Source organism: Panthera onca, chromosome F1 (assembly GCF_046562875.1).
Source record: "Panthera onca isolate mPanOnc1 chromosome F1, mPanOnc1 haplotype 2, whole genome shotgun sequence".
NCBI lineage: Eukaryota > Metazoa > Chordata > Mammalia > Carnivora > Felidae > Panthera > Panthera onca.
In genome coordinates, this window is record NC_138355.1 from 46,028,979 (window position 1) to 46,049,237 (window position 20,259).

Consider the following 20,259-nt stretch of genomic DNA (forward strand, 5'->3'; position numbering starts at 1 on the left):
TAAAGCTTCTGAAAAGCAGAGATGCTCTGAACTCCTAAGATTTATGTGTATCTGGGGCAATGGAAGAACCTAAGAGTTCTTAGGTGAGTGGCGGTGAGTGCATTTAGCACCCAGACCAGACCTTGGCTTCTAAATACTGTTGCCCACACCAAAAGGAAACCAGAATCCCTCGGAGAAAGCAAAGTCCAAATGTGGATCTGAGGCATTTTGTGGTTCTAGAAAGCAAGGACATGCTCCGGGTCAAATGGGACCACAATAAAAGGACGAGCGAAGAGACTCCCACTGGCCAAAATTGGGGACGATTTAAACACCAGAAATGAGACATTAATGGATTATATATAATGCACTAAAAAAGAGAATCCACGGAGAGCTCAAAAATAAAGAGTAGCTCTTCTTTACAGAAAAATGCAGCCTAATAAGTACAGCAAGGGCACATTAAAGACTCTGCAGTTCCCAGCAGGTAATAAGCAAGGATCGTGAATGGATTCCAAGGCATTAATGGCTTTTAGGAAACCAGATCATCACAAAGTATTGTCCCACAAATAAGTGATTACAAGAGGAAAAAAAAAAATACACCTTTGGAGAGACCGGGCAGTCACCACCTTAACCAAATCGTCACGCGTATCGTATCGGTAACGAATCACCCGACACCGTGCACCTGTGGTGAGCAGTGGACATCATTTGTGTGGAGCTGTCATCAAAAAATGTTGAAGATCCATTCCTCCGCAATCCGGTCATGTGACAATGACGACAAACCCGGACTGTGGGGCACTATCCAGGACGATCGGCCCAGCTAGACTTTTCAATAAGATCAACGTCATGCAAAACAGCAACAAAAAACCCAGGAGGTCTGTTGTAAAACTAGACTTAAGAGAAACAACCAAAGGTAATATGTGGACCTTCATTCGATCCTGGATCAAACGTTAAAAGGCTATCAGATTTTAGAAGTTGGGCAAGACAGAGTAGTAACAACCATACGCAAGATTAGGGAATTGTTCACTTTCTTAGGTGTGAAGATGTTGCAGTTGTACAGAAGAATCTTTATTAGCAGATGCAAACACGATCTAGGAGTAAAGGGTCACAATGTCTGTGCCTAACTTCCAAGTGTTCAGTAAAATCAGCATCTATTCAGAAAGATATATGTAGCAATACATTCACAGTTGGTGAATCTAAGCAGAGGATCTACGGGTTGTCATCAAACTTTTCTTTCCACTTTTCTATGGCGTGGAAATTATTTTTTAATGTTTTTCTTTTAATTAAGCTAAACCGTGGGACTCAAACTCATGACCCGGAGACCAAGAGTCACACGCTCTATCGACTGAGCCGGCCAGGTGCCCCTGAAATTGTTTTTAATAGAATGGTAATGAGCCATTAGCCATGATTTTAACTGAGTTAGCATCCTCAGGGTTGGGGCTCAGGAATCTTATGTTTCAAAAGTTTATCCAGGTGATTCAGACACATAGCTAGAGAAGAGAACCACTAGTCCAAGTCTTCCTATCTGCTACCATGTCTGCAGCTAGAGAAAAGTGAGGAGAAGAAATGCTCTAATTCTCTCGGAATGAGCTCAGGGGGTGGCTGAGCCTCTTTCCTGACATCAGCCAATTACCTCACACTGCCTCAATGGCCTCTGAGGGTCTTAGGATTTATTTCCTACGGAGGTAGGAAGGTCTTAGTGCCTCCTTGGACAGCCTTGGCTGCTGGAAGAAACCAACACACTTGACCTTTCCAGGAACACACACGTCAGGGCACTGCAAGAGCTAGAACAACAGGAGCAGGAGGCAAGCCAAGGAACTTGTTCAGGGGAAACCTACCAGGTGAAGGGTCCAGCGTTTTACCAGGAGTCTTTAACACTGAACACAGAGGGCTCACCGGGGGCGTAGAGAAGGAGCAATGTATTGAGTGACTGTTACATACCCGGGTCAGATGCCATTACTAATCGCCTTGGCTTGGCCACACATGGGCATATGCCCTCCTCCAAAGTGATGTGCTCAATGTCTAAGAAATCTAAGAAAGAGGAGAGCTAGGTTGATTATGGGACAACTTACACATATGCAGGAGATTTTTACTAAAGAGCAGAGAAGGTCAAGTCGATACACAGCCACTGTGAATTATTTTTATTGAAGAGGAAAAACAGGTTTCCACTAGACAAGCTATTAATATATCCTTTATGTGATTATACCACCCAGAAGAAGGGATGGAGGTAGAGAGGCCTCAAATTGTGAAAGATAATGACTGCGAGCTTGAAGACAGAATCTTCTTCCCGGGGACAGGGGAGGGGCCTACACTCAGGCTTCCCAGGTGCCACGTGGGCAGGAAAGATCAGGAAGAGATCCACCCGGGACACGGAGAGGCAGAGCACTGCCCATCACGCTACCATGGTGTTGCCCCTGTCCCCCGGCCCCACTCACTTTTGGCAGTGGAAGCCCTCCCCCCTGGCTGAGCCACAATCACTCAGCCAGACAATCCTTTGAAGAGCTAGCTTGGCTTCCTAAACAGCCAGTCCAGGGTCCTGGGCAGCCAGTCCTTCAGGGCTTTTAAGGACTCAAGGCCAGCACTTCTATAGACCACCCTCAGCCCAAAGCCCAGAGCAATGGCCATCAATACACCACCAGCCACTCCACCGACAACTCCTATTCCCAAGGCTACAGCCACCTTCTTCTTCCACCGTGGGCGGCGAGGCTCGGACTGGTTGTCTAGATTCACTTCCAGGCCCTTATCAACTAACTTCTGATTCTCGGTAAGGGATTGATGGAAATTCAGGTTCACCAAGTCAGGGGGAAGGACCCGCAGCCCAAAATAGAGTCTCTTGACAGGTCTCAGGTTTTTTAACAGCTGCACATCACACCGGTATGTCCCAGAGTCGTACTCCTGAACAGAGGGAAACCTCACAAAGTAGGTACTGGCTCGGAAGGGTTTGAAGATCTCATCATCAGTAGAGATGATACCCCGAGCAAGTCTCCAGGTGAACCGGAATGCTTCCTGCCCAATCTCCAGGATGTCTGAACTCAGACAGCTGAGCTCAAATCCCTTCCCTTTGGGAATGGTGAAATGGAGCATTCCACAGATCCAGTTGGTCAGACATTCTAAGCGCTGAGATTTACACTCTCTTCTCACACCATCAGGGCCCACCTCGCAGACTGTCTCTTCCTTGTAGCCAAGGCCACAGGTGACAGTACAGGTTGTGGCATTGACAATGACCTTCCCCACGGCTTCTTGCAGCTTCTTAGGGATGGCCAGTGTTTTTGGCAAAGTCACCACCAAAGGCAGAGAGAAGGCTAACACCAGGCTCCCGAGGATGAGACCAGCAGCTGAAATCTTCATGTCTCGGTGGGCATCTCATCACCATCAGCCAGCACCCCGCAGAGTTCCAAGTGAATCCTCTATGATATCACAGCTTACTTCCTTTGACACGAGATAGCGTTCAGTGTCACAAGACAGGGCGCAGCACCCACTGTCGGCGAAACACTGCAACTCAATAAAACACAAGTCCAGTCCTTGCAAAGGGGCGAGGCCACGAGGCAGGAAAAAAAGTCACAACTTCGCTGCTTTACTTGCTCTTGTTAGTGACTATTTCACCAGTCTCCGTTCTTCTCAGGCCCTTGTAATGAATTTAAATCCACCCTCTCGGGAAGAGACTTCAGGAGCTGAAGCGAATTTCCAAATGACGTCAAATGCGTAGTGAAGCTACATTCTTCCTTACCCCTGCTCCTCCTCTCCAAGGTGTGGGATCCAAATTAACGAGCTTCAAAACCTCAGTTAAATCTGACCAAGTAAGAGATCAAATACCAAGTCAAAAAAAAAAAAAAATTATGTTGCATTAAGTTCTTATTGATTTTAAAGTCTCCTAAACCTTCTGTAAAAAAAGGATTAAGAACTCTGGACTGGGATGCAGCTGACTGATCCTTCCTCAATTTCGATTTCTATTTGCTCCTTTGTAAATTAAGACCTCCTTGCCGACTTCAGGAAGGTCACCTTGGGCATCAAATGATAAACTGTACACGAAAACACTTTGTAAAGTGCGAAACACTGTTCACGTGTAAGAAATTTTAAATAGAAATGAGAATTCATGGGGACGCCCGGGGGGCTCAGTCAGTTAAGCTTCCAATTTTAGCTCAGGTCATGATCTCACAGTTCATGAGTTCAAGCCTCGTGTCGGGCTCTGTGCTGACAGCTCAGAGCCTGGAGCCTGCTTCCGATTCTGTGTCTCCCTCTCTCTCTGCCCCTCCCCTGCTTGTGCTCGGTCTCTCTCTCAAAAAAAAAAAAAAAAAAAAAAAACATTAAAAAAAAAATAAAAAAGAAAAGAAAGAAATGAGAATTCATGAAGACAAGGACCAAGCCACCCTTTGAGAATCCAAATGTTTATCAGCAAGGGCAGGGGGAGGGGAGAGCGGAATATGCCCAGTATGGCTCCTCTCTCCCATTCTACCATGCTTCCTTCCCAAGGGCACTGAAGGTGTCTTCTAGGAAAGAAGACACCTAATCCTGCCTGCTTCTTGGCCTACTCCCTCCCTTTACAGACCAGAGGAGCTCATCATTCACTCAGGTCAAGGTTGCTATGAAACAGCTATGATGTCAAAGACGGATTCTTAGTCACAGGACAGAAAAAATTAGCAGTAGACACTGCTAAAATTTGACAATTTGACAATGATTAAAATCAAAGACTTAAACTGACTTTATGGGTTTGAAAGCTATTTCAATGAGTTTTATTTAGTCTAGATTTTTTAAGTCTAGTAAAGAGGGATTCAATGGTATTTATGCTTTAAGAAAGATGCCTGGAAGGAGGGAATGCCCTCGCATGCATTTCTGTAACATCCAGAATATCTCCCGGCACTGAGGCCTCTATCAAGCACTCACACACACTTAGAGTTAAAAAAATTTGGAGAGATCATTCCTAGACAATCTTTGCGATTTAATACCAACTCTCTTCTTCAACTGTTTGTTTATAATCTCGTCTAGAGGCCGAACTCCAGACTCCGCGACCACCGCCGTACCCCTCCCAGGTCTGCATCTCCACACAGAAAGATCGAACATCAGCAACAGTAAACTGCATTTTTGGTCCTACAAATCAAAGTGGCTGGTGAGTTTCGGAAGCGATCAGTGTCTACAAACAAACATCTACACCTGTTCTTTAATAAACATCCGCTTTTATTTACAAAGCATTAAAGCTTCAGCAAGAAGTACCCAAGGCTAAGTCTCATCTTGTACAAAACTATGGAACATTAAAAAACGAAATGGGGGAGGGGAGGAATGACAAAAGAGAAGAGAATATGCATATGTTGTACACACTGAGAAAATCAAACTGGAGAGAAAGTTCCAGGAGCTGAAAGAAATTCCAAAGCATAAATAATTATTAGGAACGGCTGCCAGAGACGACCTGACAGGGCTGAAGCTGATTTTCTCAGCAGCCGGCTTAGGAGGTGGACACGGCATAAACGTCCCAGTGCACGAGCAGAGGGTACCGCGTTACTTCGTCCAGGAAGTGGGGCAGAGCCTTCCGTTGTCACACAGCTTGTGACGGTGCACAGCACACAGAGAAATGGAATGGAAACAAGGTCAACAAAACACGTGTCTAAAGAGCCACTCGCCAACCTCAACCACCGGTCTGATGTGAAATACAAAATGAAATTCACAAACATCTGAGGGGAAAAAAGTGGTGGCATCTAAAACTACAGACATTTTGCAATTGACTCAGGGGGCGCTCTTACTTCAACTACTGAATGTTCTGGTTCTAAAAGATGGAGTGGGAGAAAGAGGCTCTTCCTGATGTATGTCTACTTTGATTGCGCTCTTAAAATCCAAAAGATAATCAACTTGTCCGGCCGGCTACAGAAGCACCCAGCGGCTGGTGGAGCTCACAAGAAGCACAGTGCTGACACTCTCCTTTGAGAAAACCACGGAGCTGGCCACCCAGGGTAAGCGCCTCCTGCCGGGCCAGCCAGCCCTCTCCACACCTGGTCTCTGGACTCTGGGTTTACAGAGAATTTCAAACACCTCATGGATGCGTCCATCCAATTTGCTACTTTTTATACAAAGAACAGCAAAAGCAAAAAGCAGAAAGTAAAAAATTTTCTTCAAAAGCTAAGCAACCTTTCACAGAAAGGAAGAGACTGACAACAGGTGGCAGGGAGAAGGAGCGGGAATACAAGAAGGGAGAAACGTAATGACCGATGGGAAGGACGGCTATCCACAGGCAATGATAAAAAAAAATTTTTTTTTCTCCTTGATCTTTGATTTGAACTATGTTGTCACTGCTGCTTTGATTTCGGACGGTCTGACTTCAGTCGTTTGCATAGATCCCCCACCCCAATAAAAACGCAGCTTGTCGAGAGACCCCTTGGTCTGTTCCCCTCTCCGTAAGCCAGTGCAGGCGAAGCAGTGTAAACTACGGACGATTCTTTGCTGCAGACGGATGAGACTAGCTATTTTCAAAAACCATGATTAGTGAGAATGAACCACCACTGGAGGAAACCATGCAATGCCAGGAAAACAAAGAAAAGCCTTGACCCTCTTACAGCCCAGCTTCTTGAGCAAAATGGGGTATGTTAAGAAGAGGGGGCCTTTCTTATCTTTCTTCCCTTTCTGAAAACGAACTCTTTCAAGCACTTTCTTTTCTGCCCCTCCTCTGTACGCAAAATGGAAATAGAGGAGGTATGTGGCGAGAGAGGGAGTTTAAAAATGGAAGACAGAATACGCAACAGAAGTTTTTCTAGGACACCGGCTGCAAAACTTCAGATAAGAATAAGCCACTCGAGGACATGCATGGAGGATGAAAGGCTAACAGGAGACAGGAAATGTCAGGTCAAAATGATCCCGGGTACAACAGTTAAGAGGAGCAACACTGGTCTCTTTTGTCCAGCAACAGAACTAAGCATTGAAGCTTGAATGAGTCAAAACTCCTGCTTGATATCTTCACGAATCCTCATTCCTGAGAGCCTATTTGGACTTCTGCTTGGAAGGGAAGGGCCGTATACTCTTCTTCCATAATTCACTTCTTCATTCAAACATACGATTCGCTCCTTCCACCTCCTAGGTCGGAGGTAGAGGCCTTTGTGTTAAATTAAAGTCAATCTCAAATGACTGACCACAGTGTCCAGAGGCCACATGATGGCAAAGTGGGGGAAGAACGAAGAACTTCAAGGGTCTTCATAACAGTTCTGAGATTGCTCCCCCTGCTAAAGAGATTAGACACAAAAAGATTTCTTTTAGCATCAACTTCGCCCGGTAGCCTGCAAGCACACAAGTACTGACGGATGCCGGATGACGGCTGACACGCACACGTGGGCTAAGAATTCCCCCTTTAAGTGAAAACCGACTCCGAATCGCATTTACCCTTTACTGAAGCAACGAAAAATCCAAATCCCAAACCCCCACCCCAATACTTTCCTCAGCACTGCCCCAAAGGGGAATAAAAGCAAAATGATCAGAGTTCTACACATTTGCTAAGCTGCTAACCGTTTTCTAACCTGGTTAAGCAAATGCTTTACAATCCAAAAAGCGCAGTAAGTTGAGGAAAGGAAATTCTAGGGTGCTACACCTTTTCATCCTTCCTATATTAGACTAATCAGTCACTAAGTGGTTAACAATGAGCAACAGACCGTCGTTCAAGCACCCCTGTTCCTTGACTGACATTCTCATCACCTTAGAACCCAATATGGTGAAACGTGAATGAAACCTACTGTCGGCATTTCTATGCACCAACAACCGATCAATAAATAAAATCCTGAATAGTAAAATCAAACGAACACTTCCCTGATTATTCCACAGAAGCTGTTCAACCTCTGAGGGATATCCTTAAATGGGCTGCTGTGAAATATTAACTAGGAAGTGTAAGAAGAGAACAAGGTGAAGAAAATCCTCCCAGATGTCATCTGGAATGTGGGGGGGGGGGGGGGAGGACATGCCACTTGAAGGTATAAAATGGTTAAAAAACAATGTCCAAGTTATGAAAGAAAAGTACCCATTTATAAACTTTGCTTTTAACCTGACTTTTAAAGTAAAAGTTCAAGCACGGATGAAAACCGGCAATAAAAATATAGCCCCAACTGCCTCAGGACAAACGAGCAATTATGAGATATAAACTCTCCTGGATGCTACGTTGTTAAAAATCAAATTTCAACTTTATACAGTTCAGTAAGATAAAAAGTTTATCTGGCACTTTTCAGATCTCTCAACGTAAAACGTAAAAACTTCTTGATTTAAAAAAAAAAAAAAATGCTTGCAGCAGAAGAATGTACTGCACAGGACTCAATACCATGCCTTTATCACATTAAGGCCAGCTTCACTGATTGTTCCCATAGGTACCCTGAACAATCTACTTTTAGCCATTTAAAAATGAACACAGCATTAACATTTTAAGCCTTAATCACGACAGGAAAAACCGGTTTGATCATAAATCAATAGTATTAATAATGGGCACTCCAGATGACTAATGAGGTACATTACCCTGATTATCTGAGGTCAGTTAATGTTTCTGTATCGTCCTCATTTATGTGGACAGACCAAAAAACAAAAAAAAACCAGGGCGCCTGGGTGGCTCAGTCGGTTGAATGTCCGACTTCGGCTCAGGTCATGATCTCGCAGTCCGTGAGTTCGAGCCCCGTGTCGGGCTCTGTGCTGACAGCTCGGGGCCTGAAGCCTGCTTCAGATTCTGTGTCTCCCTTTCTCTCTCTCTCTGCCCCTCCCCTGCTCATGCGCGCGTGCTCTCTATGTCAAAAATAAATAAAAACATTAAAACAAAAATTAAAAAAAAAAGTCACACACAAAGGCTTGTTGAGGTATCAGGTAACAACCCAAAACCACAGTAAGCAATAATACTATGAGCAAGATAAAATAGAGAAACAGTATGAGAAGAGCTCCAGGCTATTTAAAAATCTGCCCCAAGGATCTGTATTATTTTGCTGCAACATAAAGGAATCGCCAAGAACAGAAAATTCACAGAAACTGAGCTCATGATGAACAGCTGTCACTGGTACCTCCCAGTGGCAGCCAAAGCCAAGGCAGTCTAAGAAAAACTGGATATTAACTTTCAAACGTTACCTTAGTCCGCTAATAAGATCACAAAGAATAAGAAAGAATATCCAAGTACTGTCTGATTTTAGCAGGAGTTCATATATCAGCCTTTAAAAGACTGATCATTTAAAAAAAAGAGAGAGAAGAGGTGGGATAGGGAGTCTGGGTGGCTCAGTTGGTTAAGTGTCTGACTCTTAACTTCGGCTCATGTCATGATCTCACGGTTCCGGAGATAGAGCCTCGTATCAGGCTCTGCACTGACAGTGACGAGCCTGCTTGGGATTCTCCCTCTCTCTCTCAAAAATAAGTAAATAAACCTTAAAAGAGAGAGAGAGAGAGAGAGAGAGAGAGAGAGAGACGAAGTGGGAAAAAAAACCTCACCCCCTACCAAGCATTCAAAACAATCGGATTCAGGAGGTGGCTCAGAGGCCTGGGACAGCGGTGTGGCAACACGCAGGGAAATCGACATGGTGCCCGTGTGCCCCCAGAAGCAGCGCCAATGCTCGCTTTGGCCTTCGCCACCCCCACGAGCCCTAGGTACATACCAACTTCTTCGTGCCCACCATTACAAGAGGCCTTTAGACCATGTGTGCGACGTGCCACAACTCTGTCACACTTGGCTACGGATTCTGTTTACTGCCGAGAAGCCCTAGTTCTTGGGCGGTCTTTGAGCAGTCACACAGCAACAAGGGCCCTGGTGGTTCTGCTCAATCTCAAGTTTCTGTTCTGAGGGCTGTACTCTGGAGAGAATCTAATAAGGTACCTTAGGGGAAATCACAGAGATGGCGTCGATGATGGGGATCTGGCCTTTCCAAAAAGTCCAAAGCTCACTCAGGGCTACCATTGCTAAGTAAGCTTCGCTGACGGGTCCTCATTCATCACGGAAGGCATGTCTTCACGGATGTGGGTCCACTGAAGCTATTTAACACCAATGAGCTGTTTGACAGGGAAGAATTTTCTGTAGGCCCAAGTTCGAGATGGCCAGATCATTCCTATACAGGTCTATGTGTCTTCTAATCTTCCCTCAAAATGCATAATCTCCTGTTGCAACACACAACAGGCTATCAGCTTTATCAGGCCCAGTTAGGGCTTATCGAATAGCTTCATCAGTAACCGGTCAACTGCACATTTTAACAAACAGTGGCCATTTATCTACCTTGAGCAGCAACACAGCCTGCACCTGTAATCCTTTCAAACAATTTGGCTCTGATGCAAAAGTAGGGCACTGGGGGAGAGGGGAGATCCGCAAAGCTTGGCTCTGCAAATACAATCCTCCCACTGAATTGATTTTTGAAGATGCTTCAACCTCAGGCATCTGGATCAGGTTTCGTATCTTAGTATCTCCTGAAAATCTACAATGACCGCACATCGCTTTTTATGGAACATCTCTGAGGCACGGAAGAACACAAAACTCGAATGCCAAAGAGGTTTTACCTCAGAATCCCACACAAAAGATCCAACAGGCTGTCCTGAAACTCAAGAGGCCTAATGGAGTTGTCCCCATTCTCCCCCAGATGCGCAGCCTCCATAAAGACCCAAACCACACCGCAGCCAGTCCGTGAATTTGGGTGCAGCCTTCTGAGGAGGTCTTGGGAGCAAACCACAATGGCCGCCTTTGAGGTTTTCTAAATCCTGCTCCTCAGCATTCTCTGGTTTCATCTGGCCATTGCGGTTTGGGAGATTTCCATTCAGGAAAAAGTCAAGGAACGGGGCCAGAGAAGAAAGGCGAAAACGGGAGGAAGGAAATGTAGTTTACGCGGGGAAGTGTGAGCTGCACAGTCATGAGAGGCCGGTGCAGTGTTTGCATCATCTGAGCAGTAGTTCTGTCTGCGTGATGTCAAAAGACCTATCATCCCCCTGGCGTGGAAGTCCCCTCTAGTCCTTCTAAAGGATAAAGCTGTAATGGGGCACCTGGGTGGCTCAGACAGTTGAGCGTCCGACTCAGGCTCAGGTCATGATCTCGAGGTTCACGAGTTCGAGCCCCACATCGGGCTCGGTGCTGACAGCTCGGAGCCTGGAGCCCGCTTCGGATTCTGTGTCTCCCTCTCTCTCTGCCCCTCCCCCGTTCACGCTCTTGTCTCTCTCTCAAAAATAAATAAACATAAAAAAAAAATTTTAAGGATGAAGCTGTTAGAACAGCTGCCTCTATTTAAGGCTGATCAACCCGAGCACCTACTAAAAATAATGTAGAAAATAAAAGTCCGGTTTACAGCCCCCCGCTATTCCGAGATACAAGTTCTAGCCTTTAATGAGGTCACTACCTAATTTAACCTTGTCAGCACAGTGAGTAGGAATTAACTTCTAATAGGCTCTAGATAATGGTATCCATTCTTGCCAGGAGCTTCGAAACACTAACTTCTACTACTGAAGCATGTATTACACACATACTTGAAAATGTCATTGCAAACCGTATTCAGTATTTTGAGAAGTTTTGAGAATTTTAGGAAATAAAAATGGCTGACCAAACTTTTTGACATTTGATTTTGACTCTCGTTTAGACATTTTGCAAGTCCATCTGAGAAACAACACTGCTATTGTACTCTATGCTGTCAAATCTAACAGTGGTTCACGGGGTCTGTGACAGAAACCCAACTGAAGAAAGGCCAGGGATATTTACCTCACTGCTAGTGATCAGATCAACTATAATTAAAAGTTGAAATCACTGAGTTATAGAAAGGGAAATGTGAATTTTCAAAAACTTTTAAGTGGTTTATTTGCCATACACTGACTATTAAAAAGCAAATGATTCATTACTGGCAGGTTTTGAAGAAGCTAGGAGACTAGGTCCTAGAGTATTTCAATCAAGTCCGTATGTCTGGCCACATTTTACATCAGCCTCAAGCATTTCAGCTCGTTAGGCCAGAGAAATCTATTTAAAGGTAAACCGTGTGTTTCTGTAGTGGCCACAGCTTGTACCAGAACTAGGCTATAGAAGGATCGTTTGTATTTACATGAATCAATTACTGGCCTGCAATCTTTGTTGGCAATGGCCATGAAACTCATCCCGGCTATTTTAAAACACATACAGAGAGAGCCTTCAGTGGACTGAATGTAGAGGTGGTAACCGATCCCCGGTGAACAACATAAATAGCGCTGTTGGGGAAACAATGCTGCTGTAAGTGCCACGCGCTGGCTGTGAAAACGGAACATCTAAATCCAGCGCGTGAGGCGGAATACTCAAAGTGAGTAATTGAGTCTGCTTCAGCTTCTCTACGGAAGAGAACTCATGTTCATCACGATCAACTGACTGAAGGTGTAACTCAAACAACGAACTCTGTTCCACGTTGTAGCAGCGTGTCACGCCAGCACAGCTGGGGTCACACGCTGGAGTTAAAATTTTAAAGCCAGAGGATGGGGCGGGTGCCTGACGCACCAGGCAGTTAAGCATCCGACTTCGGCTCGGGTCATGATCTCGCGGTTTGTGAGTTCGAGCCCCGCGTCGGGCTCTGTGCGGACCGGTCGGAGCCTGGAGCCCGCTTCGGATTCTGTGTCTCCCTCTCCCTCTGCCTCTCCCCCACTCACCCTCTGTCTCTGTCTCTCAAAAAATGAATAAACGTTAAAAAACAATTTTTTTTTAAATTTTTAAGTCTGAGGAATAAAATCTGAATACAACCCCTGACACTTTATCAGCCCTGCCTCTGAGTCTCCTGACCTAGCCACAGGGAAGCTAGGCTTCCTGGAAGGAAGCTCATACATACGTTTTCCAAAACCCAGTCATGTCTGAATAGAAATGGACTCTAATTTGATTACTATTTTCCAAACAAGAGACCATTTGGCCTGCATTCACAAGTATTTGACAGGAAATTAAGATTGTTCTCCATCCCCCCCAAAATTTCCTCCCTCAAGCAAAGTGAGAAAACTCAGTAAGTTTCAAAGGCTTAGGAGTTAAGAAGCTACACAGATACGGTTGCGGTCTCTTGTGGTAATCTCATCCTATTTGGAAAACCATCTCACCTTCCTCCTCAACGTGACGGGACTACTGACAGCTCTGTCACTGCTTCTGGACTACGGAGAGAGAGAGAACCCCCGCCTCTGGGATGTGAACAGTTTAAAGAAAGACAAAACGCTACAAACAGCTAGGGCTGCATAAAGCAAGCTTTATACACTTCTGGTTATCTGTCTGGCTCTTTCATTTCAGGCAAAACAAAACAAAAACCTGGAAGCGAACACAGGCAAAGAAATGAATTAAACCAGGGGTTCTTACCCTTTCGGGGCTCACGGATTCCTACAGGAATCTGATGAAAGCTATGGCCATCTTTCCCACAAAAATATTCACACAATGTTTTGCATGTAATATCAGGGGAATATAGATCCCCTGAAACCTATTTACAGACCCAAGGTTAAGAGCCACTGAATTAAGCCAAATCTGGTTTTGCCTGCCCTTGGCAGCAGCCTGAAACTCAGAGAATGTCTGCCACTGGGAAAAGGAGAGGAGGGAAAGAACGCTGCAGTTAAACGGAGTCAGGGGCTGTACAAAGCAAGGCCACGAAGCAAGCCAGACAGCGCTCCCAGTGTGTCCTTACCTGTCAACGGCTGGCTGAGCTCCGCCTGCACTTTACCCTTCGCTGATCCTTCCAGAGGTAAACCTCTGTCCCCTTTGTAGAGTTTCGGTTTAAATGGAGAATCTTTCTCTTTACCTTTTGATCCTTTAGGCCGGCCTGCTTGCTTCTTCTTGGATTTGCCATCCCCCTTCACACCCAGTAGTGGATGGACTTCTGTAAAAGGACAGAGAGGCACGGAAAGGGATCCACACGCCGCCCATCCCAGCACCCCAACCAGACACGCGCCGCACGCTGTGACTACCCGGGAGCAGAGTGTTGCTCTCGGGTCCCAGATCCATTAATACAAGGAGGAAAGTTTGCTCTCAGTGATTCTAAAACTACAGAAGAGTGTGGCCGCTAAATGGGAAATAGTTGCTTGACCAAAGAGCACAGATGGCCTGTATGGTTCATCCCATGGCAGCTCTACACCAGCCAGGTAGCTGAAAAACACACTGACGACATATCGCATGCGCCAGGCCAGGGATGCACACGGGCACACTGGCCTGTGAGAGCAGGAGGGGAATTGGACATTGGAACCAGACAGACCAGGGCAACGATACTGACTACACCACTGCCCGAGACCTTGGGCAAGCCCCTTGACCTCTCAAAGCCTAAAAGTTTCTCCTTTGTAAAGCAGAAACAGTGAAACAACTTGCAGAGTTGATGCACAACTCAGCAGTGATCAACAAACACCACACTGCCTGGAGCAAGCAGGCATACTCCACCCTAGGGAGACGCACGGCTGCACAAGTCACTCGTGTGTGCTTAGCTAGAAGAGAACGGATGGCATTCGGGAGTAAACACACGCACGCACCATCCAACCTATCCCCCGTCCTATCCCAAGAGGCGATGATAAAGGCTTCTGGAGTCCGACTGCAAAGGTAGGCAGGAACAATGCAAAGATTATCCAGGCCTGACTAGTACTTTACCACCTAGTGACACCACTCCACAGGGAAAGAGAAGAATGGTGTAATGAAGCACTCTGAGCCAGATGTCAGGAGACGGAAAGCTGTCACTTAGGCCAAGTACTAGAAGGCATAATTTCTCTGATTTAAAAGAGAAGCAAAAGAAGATGAAATCATTACCAAGCTGGAAGACGCGATTAAAAAGAAAAAGAAAGGAAAGGAAAGGAAAGGAAAGGGAAAGACTCATGGGAAATTTCCTTCAAGGTAAAATCCCTCAAATAGGAAATGACCAGACTGTGCTGGAGAGGAAACAGTGATGTCTGTTCGGCAACAGGGGCAAGATGCAGCTCTTACCATCATTGGGTACTCCTTGAAGTTCTATATTGGTTGTTTTGGGTTTCTTCTTAGGTGGCTGGGACCCATCTGCTGAAGACTGCCTCTTCTTCTCTGAACTAGCCCCTTCATCCATCAGGGAGGTTTGGACCGCATCCGGTGGGGGGCCATAAGGATTTTCTTCCGGATCTTCTACCTCAGGGGCAATGGGTAAATATAATAGAGCCTTTGAATCTTCCAGCTCTTCATCACTATTTGGAACAGGATCAGCCAAGGGATTGGAAAAAAGAGGAGACAGTTGCTTAAACCATGAACCCTTCCTCTAGGGCAGAATCACCTATATTAACCATAAGCAACAGGTATGGATCTAGAACTTTAAGAAAGCCAAGATGAGTTAAGGGAAATCTGACTATACCGATAATAAAATCAGTCATAAAAATAAACAGCATAAATGAATTATTTCAGTTTTTCTTAAGATTCTCTATCAGGGGAACAGGGACGGGATTTCTTGTACACCAAAGACATTATCATTTTGAACTAATGAACGAAGGCTGACAGAACAGCCAGGAGGAGGGGGAGCAGGAGCAGCAGCACCCTGAGGTCTCACGTGCAGAGGTGGCTCACCTGCTACAGAAGGCAGCAATAGGGTCCACACTGGTGACATCCACTTCCTCATCCTCTGCAGCATCAGCCCCTGCAGGAGAAAAACACAGTGGAGGTATGAGAAGAAGTATAAAACTGCTTTTTACTTGCAGCCTAATGATATCCATACACTAAAATTCCAGAGAAACAAAAAAGGAAAACCAAATAGTTCAGTATACTTAATCATTCAACAAACACATGCTGAATTTCCACCCCCATGCCGAGCACTGCTACGTGCCGCATGTAAATCCTCATTTAACCATGTGCAATTAATCAGGAAACACACACAGAAATGGCAGGAGTGCTGTGGAACCCTAGGAAAAATGAAAAATGCCCATGGAAGCCCTCCGTCAGTGCCTACCACCGAAAGACTCTTGAAACACTGTCAAAACTGTGTGAGCTTGGGGCGCCTGGGTGGCTCAGTCGGTTGGGCATCCGACTTCGGCTCAGGTCATGATCTCACAGTCCGTGAGTTCAAGCCCTGCGTCAGGCTCTGTGTTGATAGCTCAGAGCCTGGAGCCTGCTTTGGATTCTGTGTCTCCCTCTCTCTCTGCCCCTCCCCTGCTCATGCTCTGTCTCTCTCTGTCTCAAAAATAAATAAAAACATTTAAAAAAAATTAAAAAAACAAAAAACAAAAAACTGCGTGAGCTTGAAGAAAGAGAGACTGCAGTCAAGAAATCTTACCCGTCTGCTCAGGCTCACTCTTATCTTCATCTTCAATATCAAACTCTGATTCCCTTTCCTCATATTCTACATTTTCATCCAACTCCTTGAAGTCTGGGGCAAATGCACTCCAATTTTCCTATGCCACAGACAAAATACACTACTTAACCACATGAGACAGCAGCAGTCTATGAGCTACACGTTACTGATATAAGTGAAAGATCGGAGGATGTAAGAGACGCAGAACTCGGAGACCAAACCTGGCAGATAATAAAAATCAGGCATCTGTAAGGTTTTATTATCTTAAGGTATTTCGATCTTAAACATTCTCTTATTAACCACAGTTCTTCCATAAGAACTGTCATCTTTAATCTTCTTAGGATGAAATGATCAGGTAAAACGTTAACATTTTCTTAGGGGTATGCAAATTACAAAGTAAAGGTATTCAAAATAAAACTGGGAAGTAAAACAGAAACTAACTGAGCTGAAAGTAAGAAGAGCAAAAGAGAACTCTCTCTCAGGTGAGTAACAGAAAAATACAACAGGCTTTCTCCCTGAAAACAGAGCTAGTAAATCAGCTTTGGGCTAAATCTCTCCCACCAAAATAAAGCAAAACTGCATCTATACTTAATTAAGTTACAAGAAGTACATGCAAAAGAAATTAAACAGGTCATTTTTAGCTTACTAACTGTAAGGTTCTTGGATATAAAGAAAGGGTGTCTAGCTTCAAAGCAATTAAACCAGAAAAAGACTTACTACTTGATTTTGTGCCCAGATAGATACCACTCCACTTGAAATGGATGCTATGATGGGTCGAACAGGATGCCACTAAATTTAAGGAAGGAAAGAAAAATCGGCTCTAAGAATGGATCCGAGATGATGTGTTGCACGTCAGTGACGACAGCAACCTCTCCTTTTACTCACAGCTACATCCAAGAGGAGCTCTCCTCTCGTGCCATGGAGAATCTTCACCAGGTTGCCAATGCTCTTCTCCCAGATGTACAAGGCGTGCTGCCGGGCTGAACCGGCCACTATGTATTCTCCATCCCCAGAGAAACAACATTTCTTCCACGGGGTTCTGAAGGACAAAGAAAGTACCCAAGGAGAACCAGAAGCTGAGCCCAGGTTATGAACTATCCCGTGGTCTCCCAGGTTGTGAGACGTACCTATTTACCAAGTCCTGTAATTTCTGCATAGGTTCGGGCTCTCCATCTCTTCCGCAAGTTAAGATTTCTCTGCCATCATAAACCCGGATTATCCGATCTGCTGTGTTAATTAAAAAGCAACTAGAGAAAGGATAAAAATATCAACACCGAAGGTCAGAAATCTGCTTCTGTTAACATTTTCCGTTACTAACCGTTACTTAGAACAGTACCATAAGACAACTAATAAACTGAGAAGAGACTCAGTGATAGGCTAGAGTAGTTATGTATTTACCTATCACCTTCCAAACCAAAATACAATTTGAAGTGAAAATATGTTGTATACTCTGCGTGTATCCCTGAACCCTATATGCACCAACTAATCTTCAGTGTTTGACTGAAATCCAAGACCTCTAAACTGAAACCAGCTTGCTGAATTCACCAACTGATAGATGTATGTGAATACTTCATTTTCCTGGCCTGTTTTGTACATAACGTATTCTTCCTAATGAGTTAATAAACTAAATCTGTCATCTTAAAATGTTCAAATTTTTACTATAGTGACGCTGGAAATCTAACACAGAAGTTATCTCACTACCTTCTTACAGATTTAACCAACCTTTTCTTAATTCAAGAGAATACTGAACATCAATGTCCTCAAAGTACACACGAATGGTCCTACACAAAACAGGAGGACTGTCACCTCTCTTCCTGACACTGACAACCTGATTCTTGTCGTTTCTGTGACCTACGTACTTCTAGCTGGGTAACCAAACTTACCAGAAAAACACCTGACATTAAAAAGGTAAACAGACTTTATGTAAATAGAATGTATGTTCAATTACTATGTGAATTCTGTGACATCAATTCTGATTATTAGAAGAGCTGACTTTGCCCAGTGCTTACCATGTGCCAGACACTGTAGGTCTAAGCACATACCACCCAGATATCTTTTCTGTAAAAGGACTGCCCGACAACCTCCAGAGAAAGAAGAAGTGACTGCTGGTTCAATGTGGAACACTTTATGGACTTAAGAACCAGATACTGACAGTTTGATTACTTTTTAAGTAAACTTTCTTAAAAATGTACGCATAATAGACACAAAAACTGTGAATCTCAATGTATGTTTACATTCTACTCACTTTTAAAACTGTCCCTAAAAAGACAAGGTCTCACCTCCCCTTCCGGGCAAACTCTATTGACTTAATAGCTGTGGTATTGCTTGTTCCAGTTGTTACTCTGAAGGAAGCAACAAGATCCTGAGAATCTGTTTTTAGGACCAAAATCTAAAGTTCAAAGGGAAAAAAGAAAGTTAAGCATTCTGGTAACTTCAAGTAATTAGATCTGGCTTCTATTTCTAAAGCTGGGTAGAAATATTATCATTTCTGTTCTCATGTATTCAACCTGATTAACGGGTACCGCCTTTTAATTCTTCAAATAAAGGACTGTGTCTTAACCTTTTCTTAAAATAGAATGCTTAGTGTTATTCACAATAGTCAAAAGGTGGAAGCCACCAAAGTATCCATCAACACACGAGTGGGAACACAAGAGGTGGGGCATACATACGAAGCCACGAGAAGGAGGGGAATTCTGGCCTGCGCTGTGCATGAAGGAATCGTCAGGCCATCAGGCTAAGTGATATAACTTCAGGCCATCAGGTTAAGTGATATAAGCCAGGCACAAAAGACAAATATTGTATGAGTCCACTTACAGGAGGTACCTAGCGTGGCCAAATCTAGAGGGACAGAAAGTAGGGTGATGGCTGCCAGGGGCTGGAGAAGGAGCAAGGAACAGAAGTCCTTGGTAAACAAGTGGCGTTTCAGTTCTGCAAGATGAAAAAGGCTCTGGAGATACGTGGTGGTGATCGGTACATAGTAGCGTCAATGTCCTTAATATGACTCAACTGTACACTTAAGAATGGGTAAGATGGTAAGTTTTATGTTGTAATTTATGTTGTGTGTAGTTTACCATAATTTCCAAAAGTGGCCACTTTCTAAGACAGTCATGAAATTACACTAGCCTGTATGCCCCAATATCAATCTCCCTCTCGCGCGCGCTCTCTCTCTCTCTCTCTCTGTCTCTCTCACACACACACACACACACACACACACACACACACACACACACACTGCCTAGGGGCACTTGGGTGGCTCAGTCAGTTAAGCGTCCAGCTCTTGACTTCAGCTCAGGTCATGATCTCATGGTTCATGAGTCTGAGCCCCGTAACGGGCTCTGTGCTGACAGTGTGGAGCCTGCTTGAGATTCTCTCTCTCTTCCTCTCTATGCCCCTCCCGTGCTCGCTCTCTCTCTCAAAAATAAACAAACATTAAAAAAAAAAAATCAAGTTTCCTAATGGAACTACAAACTCTAAGCTTTTATTTTATTTTATTTTTTAAGTTTTTTTTTTTTAACGTTTATTTATTTTTGAGACAGAGAGAGACAGAGCATGAACGGGGGAGGGTCAGAGAGAGGGAGACACAGAATCTGAAACAGGCTCCAGGCTCTGAGCTGTCAGCACAGAGCCCGACGCGGGGCTCGAACTCACGGACCGCGAGATCATGACCTGAGCCGAAGTCGGCCGCTTAACCGACTGAGCCACCCAGGCGCCCCAACAAACTCTAAGTTTTTAAAAGGGACCTGAAAGCCCAGCTAAACCTGACTTCTACTTCACAAAACCCTACGTTAAGCTGGCCTGAATTATACAAGATTTACAGAACCAGGCATTAAAACATTTTCAACAGATGTATTCTACTTTATGCTATGACTTTTAACTTTTATAATTGAGTAACATCCCCTCATTACTAGCATCCAGCAAAAGGCCCTTCCACCCCTTCCTAAGGCTGAATTAATCCCTCACCACGCTAAATCAAAAGAACAGAAATTATTATGAAGGCATGAGAGGAAAACAGGCTACATTTGCCATCAGCAGGAGACATGCGTAGTCCAGGGATAAAAGAAACGTCAAAGGAAGCAAAACAAGTAAATATGAACGACTGATGCTTATTTCACTAACTTCCAGGCTT

The 20,259-nt window shown here is 44.5% G+C and overlaps 2 protein-coding genes across 3 annotated transcripts in view; both read right to left on the reverse strand.

Moving 5' to 3' along the window:
- Nucleotides 1–958: 958 nt before the first annotated feature.
- On the reverse strand, nucleotides 959–3,321 carry TMEM81 (transmembrane protein 81). Its single transcript, XM_060644258.3, has one exon. The coding sequence runs from the start codon at nucleotides 3,319–3,321 to the stop codon at nucleotides 2,476–2,478; it is 846 nt and encodes a 281-aa protein (XP_060500241.1). The 3' UTR covers nucleotides 959–2,475.
- RBBP5 (RB binding protein 5, histone lysine methyltransferase complex subunit) overlaps nucleotides 3,317–20,259 on the reverse strand; it is a 36,057-nt gene continuing 19,114 nt past the window's right edge. Inside the window, exons 6-14 of one of the 2 annotated variants that reach the window (XM_060644257.3) lie at nucleotides 18,413–18,522; nucleotides 17,261–17,380; nucleotides 17,019–17,172; nucleotides 16,851–16,922; nucleotides 16,116–16,233; nucleotides 15,413–15,482; nucleotides 14,810–15,039; nucleotides 13,647–13,724; nucleotides 3,317–7,172 (exon numbers count right to left, since the gene is read on the reverse strand). In XM_060644257.3, coding sequence (XP_060500240.1) covers nucleotides 7,144–7,172; nucleotides 13,647–13,724; nucleotides 14,810–15,039; nucleotides 15,413–15,482; nucleotides 16,116–16,233; nucleotides 16,851–16,922; nucleotides 17,019–17,172; nucleotides 17,261–17,380; nucleotides 18,413–18,522 — 981 coding nt within the window. In that variant the 3' untranslated portion in view covers nucleotides 3,317–7,143. Of the gene's footprint in view, nucleotides 7,173–13,532; nucleotides 13,725–14,809; nucleotides 15,040–15,412; nucleotides 15,483–16,115; nucleotides 16,234–16,850; nucleotides 16,923–17,018; nucleotides 17,173–17,260; nucleotides 17,381–18,412; nucleotides 18,523–20,259 lie in introns of both variants that reach the window. The other variant, XM_060644256.3, reaches the window with a different exon arrangement.